Below are 5,389 nucleotides of genomic sequence, written 5' to 3'. Positions count from 1 at the left end.
GGACTATACTTGAATCTCTCCACTGAACTCTATGTTCATTATCCCATGCGTGTTGACATATTTGAGATCTCTCAAATTCTCTATTTTTAATATAAGATTGATGTTCACTTATTCTAACGTCTAATGGTCTTGATGTCTCACCTAAATAAAATTGTTCGCATTCACAAGGTATTTTATAAATGCAATTCTTTGTTCTTTCTTGATCATTGTTAGGTTTAGTTTTAGATAGAATAGATCTCAATGTGTTTGTTGTTTTGAATGTTGTTGAAATGTTGAATTTATTTCCTATTGTTTTAAGTTTCTCGGATAGTCCTTTTATATATGGTATTGATATTTTCCTCGTATTATTTCTGGTGAATGTTGTAGGATCCCGTTCTAAGTTGTTCTGTTCCATTCGATCCAATCTTGACAATTCCTTATTTATAAACGATAAAGGATAATCATTTTTTAATAAAACAGATGTTAACAATTGTTTTTCTGCTAAAAAGGAATTTTCGTTAGAACAAGTAATTTTGGCTCTATCATATAAGGATTTAATGATTCCTTTTTTAACGTTGATGTTGTGATTTGACTTGTAATTGAGATATCTGTTGGTGTGTGTTGGTTTTCTATACACTTGAGTCTCATATCCAATATCCTTCTTTGAGATCAAAACATCGAGGAAAGGTAGGCTGTTATTGTATTCCTTTTCCATTGTAAATTTTATTGTCTCTTCTTGATCGTTTATAATATTCAGGAACGTATCCAACAATTCTGATCTATGAGGCCATATTGAAAACACATCATCTACATATCTCCACCATACTGTGGGTTTTAAATTTTGTTTAGAAATAATATTAGTTTCGAAATCCTCCATAAATATATTAGCCAATAATGGAGATAAAGAAGAGAAAATATTATTATTAATATTATATATTATATATAGAAAATATTATCAACGTTAATAAAATTATTTTTTCGTTTTAATTGTGGCTTATTTCCCATATAAATAATTAACTAATTTTCTGGTTACACCATTCGTAGCTTCTAAAATTTGGAATCCAACGAATTGCAGGAGCTAACAATGCCGAGGAAGATCTATCAGGCTGCATCTCACTTCCCGGCTGTCCAGCACGGTAAAATTCCAACAAAGATTAGTTCCGAATACTCAGATTACGAGTAGAACTAATCAAAATATTAAATAATCATTCCATGAAGTACAACTTAACCTGGTAGATTTCCCTCGGCCTTCTTAGCTCCGGCAATTCGTTGGCTTGCAAATTTTAGAAGCCACAAGCCACGATTGGTTTAACCAGAAGACTAGTTCTAATAAGTTTTATTTTATTTTTGATATTGTTAATATTAGAAGTAAAACTTTCGTTCGTCTTTAGCAGATACCGCCACGGCATTCATGCCATCATTTCGTTGTGAACCGATAACGATAGCCCGAATTTTAGTAGTTCAAAGAGAATGAAATATGCACCTCTGATAAGACCCTAAGAAGGGTTAAAGGGTGTTCTAGAGTGCCTTTGGCGCTCTATGAACTAAATAAAATAAGACGGCTCTCGTTTCGCTTCACAATTAAATTATTATTTATTATTATTATTTCGTACAAATACCTATGTTACCATAAAATTTTCACCCATTTGGGTTTATTTTTATAAATATTTATTTACTAATAACAAAATTGTTTTCGGTTACTTCCATTTAGCGCGCCTATGAGTTAAATTGTCAATAATATTAATCTTACATAATGTCAAAGATTACCAATGTTGCCAAAGTTTATGATACTATCTCCCGAAGTTATATTTTATTGCTACCTGTTGATCGCTACTGTTTACTCTTAAGCAAGTTTACAAAACTTATCTGCAACTGTCCACAATGTTTTAGCAATGCATTTTGTTCAAGAACTAGTTCAGAGAGGAAACCTCTTCGCTTCAGACCATTTTTTATTTTAAAACAGTAGATAAATATGTAACAGGTATACTTACTTGAATAAAAGAAATTGTTATTTATTTATTTATTTATTAATTATAAAGGTATGTTGCGGTTTTTAAGACAAAATCTTTCTATTACGTTTTCAGAACTTATTCGAATATCTCTATGTACCGACATTAGTGCTAATCCGTTTAATCTTTCATTAAGGGTGGAATTTCTTAACCAAGATTTTAAACGTCTTAGCGTTGAAAATGTCCTTTCTGGAGTTGCCGTAGAGCAAGGCAAAGTTGCCAGTATTTGTAGTAGGTCCTTAATATTGGGGAAAAACGAGCCATCTGCATTAAGAAAAGCCTCAATGGCAGTTCTCGGGAGATTATCATTATTACAATTGGCATTAATCCACTTGTTCTGCCACACATGAAATTCTGCCGAGAATGAACAAAAATGTTTGTCATATAATTCACAAATTTGTTTAAAAGTTTCGAGTTTAGCTTTAGCGATTACACATTTTTCTGGTATAAGTAACTGCAAGTGGGAAATGAATTTGTGATGTTCAGAAAAACGATCTTTTAGTTCAACTAAAATGTGATCGATAAATGGAATATACAGATTTCTAAGATAGTATTGCTCAGCATCTTCAGCCGGAATGTTTCCACGCTGAGTTTGACGACTTACAGTTCTTGGTTTTGCAATCTGGCCACCAATATTCAAAACAAGCTTTTCTGCTTCTTTATAAATATTATTAAAAGATCTGTCGCAAGTGTCTCTAGATGACTGGATCGACTGTACTAATAAATCGACGTATTCAACACACGCTACCAAATCTACATTAATTTTCTGAAGATTTTTTGTTAAGTTTACGGTAAAAGAGAATAAGTTATTCAGTGTTAAAAGAGTGATAATAAATTCTGAATTCATAATAGTGGAAGATAGTTGTAAAGCCTGAACTGAAGTCTCTCTGTTAGGTTTCTCTTGAAGAACCTCAAGAGCTTCAACTATGTATTCATAGAGCTCTAAAAATCGAGCAATCGATTCATGTTTTTCGATCCAGCGTGTTTCGCACAGACCAAGTAAAGTTTTGTGGTGTTTGCTCTTACATCGATTTTTTATAATACCGTCTAATACATCTGTTCGCAACGATGATATTTTAAAAAAATTTACAACGGATTTGACGGTTCCTATACAATTTCTAATCATCGGAATTTCACATGAATGTGCAATGACTAAATTTAATGTATGAGCACTACAATGAACAAATTGTGCTCGTGGATACTTTTCAGAAATAAGGCTTCGTACCCCTTTGTACTGGCCACTCATGACGGCGGCACCGTCATATCCTTGACCTACAAGACAATCTAAATTTAAGTCAAATTTTTTTAAAATAGACAAAATGGTATTGGTTAAACCCACTGCTGTTACATCATTAACTATGACAAAACATAAAAAATCTTCCCTAACTACTTCTTTTCTGCTGTCCACATATCTAACGCACAATGAAAGCTGTTGCTTTCGAGATATGTCCTGGGTTTCATCGACTAAAATTGAAAAATACCCAGCCAATTTTATTCGTGATAAGATTTCGTGTTGGACTAAGTCACCACATATTTGAATCAGTTCATTTTGAATGGTGGGACTTGTGTACATACTCCTAGAACCACAAGACTGTGACTGTAGATGGTTTAAAAGAATGACATCGCCACTTTTTGCCCTATATCTTAACAGAGACCTAAAATTTCCATCATTATGTTCAGGCTCCTCCAGCTCAATGGGACCAGCATCATTTGTACCTCGTAAAGCCAGTTCTTGCCGTCCACACAACAAAATTGTTTCAACTATAGGTTTAAGTTTTTTACGATTTTCTTTTGCTTGTTGTTCCCGCTTTGAGTCCAGCATGTTGACAATATCTGTGGCCCTTCCTTTCATTACAGACGTAAAATTTTCAGCTTTGTCTGATATGCCTCATAAGTCTCCTTCGCTTTTTTCCAGTTAGAAAACGGTTTAACCACTAAAGTTCCAAGGTCTTGCCTGCCTTTTCCACCCACGCGTTGACCAAATAAAACACAAACTTTACATAAAGCACCTTCTACTTTTTCAGAATATGTCAACCAACCATAAAGTTTTAACCAACTTCTTTGAAAAGATAGGTGTCTCTTTTCAGAAAGGGGAAATACATAATTTTCCGGGGGAGTCCAACAGTTGGTCAAAGCTTCTAATTTTTAAAAATCATCTGAAGAAGCACTGTCTATAAAATTTCCAATATCCAGTAAACTATAATCGTTTTTCTTTAACGAAGACTCAAGCTCAGCCTCAGGTTCAGCCAATTTAGGTGTATCAATGTTAAAGGTCGAACTACAAGCTGGTGCTGAAGGTGGATCATTACTTGTTGATTCTGGAATACTACTTTCATTGATAACACTTGACTTACTTTTTTTGTTGACGGTCCCGATAAAACTGTCAATAGAAGTCTGCTGAAGTCGCTTCATATTTTTGCTGTAATAAAAAAATGCAGACGTTTTACCGAGCGTAATGCCGAAGCAGCCGAAGCTGAATAATAAAAAAATTATAGATTGTCGAAAAAACTGTAAAAAAAGGTAAATCTGATGTGGCAATGTGGCATAGAAGTTTTTATTTGATTAGTATAGAAATGTTAACGAAACTACACAAATCAAATACTGTTCGCTGTAAAGGTTTAAACCACAACGTCCATGACTTGACAGCTTATTGGGTTTATTTTTACTATAAATTAATCATTCGAACATATTTACATAGGTACTCAACCTAAATTTTTTAACCACCATGTAATAGCCACATATACTTTATAAAATAAAAAAATCTATTCCACCAAATTAGCTAACGTCACCAAACTGTTTTAACAAATATGAAGAAAATAACCGCATTTTGGTATTTTTATTTATCGGAAATAAAAATATATACATAAACCTGTATTCTATATATTAAAAACTTAATAGCACATAGCACTTACCTAAATATTATGTTTTTAGTATTTTCGTAACCCGTTTTGTTGATTAAATAACACTCACACTCACAAACAAATTGCAACTGCAAACTGCAAGCAAATTACGCATGCCAGCGGCGCGATCGGCAAGCGTCGACATAGCGTCGGATCAGCTCGCCAGGCGACTGCAGCCAGGACACGACACGTCAGCAGTGCAGAATAATATTTAATCTCAATGCATAATAAGCATAACTTTTATCTTTGTTCTATGCATAAAAGTGGTAAATATTTAGCCGCACCGTCGCACAGCGTTGAGCTTTAATATCAGCACGTTTATTAGACAATTCGTAATTCGTACCAACAATCTCTGGAATTTAAATAGGTACCTGTAACTTATTTGAATTTTTATTAGCACGGTATGTTGAGTTTAGTATGTACTTTTTGTCTCGTCCTCGTCTCATGGGGGGGGGGTTTGAACCCCCTAAACCCCCCCTTATCTACGGCCCTGCTGTGATC

At 33.9% G+C, this 5,389-nt stretch overlaps 1 protein-coding gene across 1 annotated transcript; it reads right to left on the bottom strand.

Moving 5' to 3' along the window:
• Positions 1-2,010: 2,010 nt before the first annotated feature.
• On the bottom strand, positions 2,011-4,400 carry LOC126891554 (52 kDa repressor of the inhibitor of the protein kinase-like). Its single transcript, XM_050660730.1, has 2 exons — positions 4,157-4,400; positions 2,011-2,930 (listed from the first exon to the last, which is right to left on the bottom strand). The coding sequence occupies exons 1-2, from the start codon at positions 4,398-4,400 to the stop codon at positions 2,011-2,013; spliced, it is 1,164 nt and encodes a 387-aa protein (XP_050516687.1).
• Positions 4,401-5,389: the final 989 nt, after the last annotated feature.

Source organism: Diabrotica virgifera, chromosome 9, assembly GCF_917563875.1.
Source record: "Diabrotica virgifera virgifera chromosome 9, PGI_DIABVI_V3a".
Classification (NCBI taxonomy): domain Eukaryota; kingdom Metazoa; phylum Arthropoda; class Insecta; order Coleoptera; family Chrysomelidae; genus Diabrotica; species Diabrotica virgifera.
Note: the sequence above shows the minus strand (reverse complement) of the source record. Positions and strands in the feature narration are given on the sequence as shown.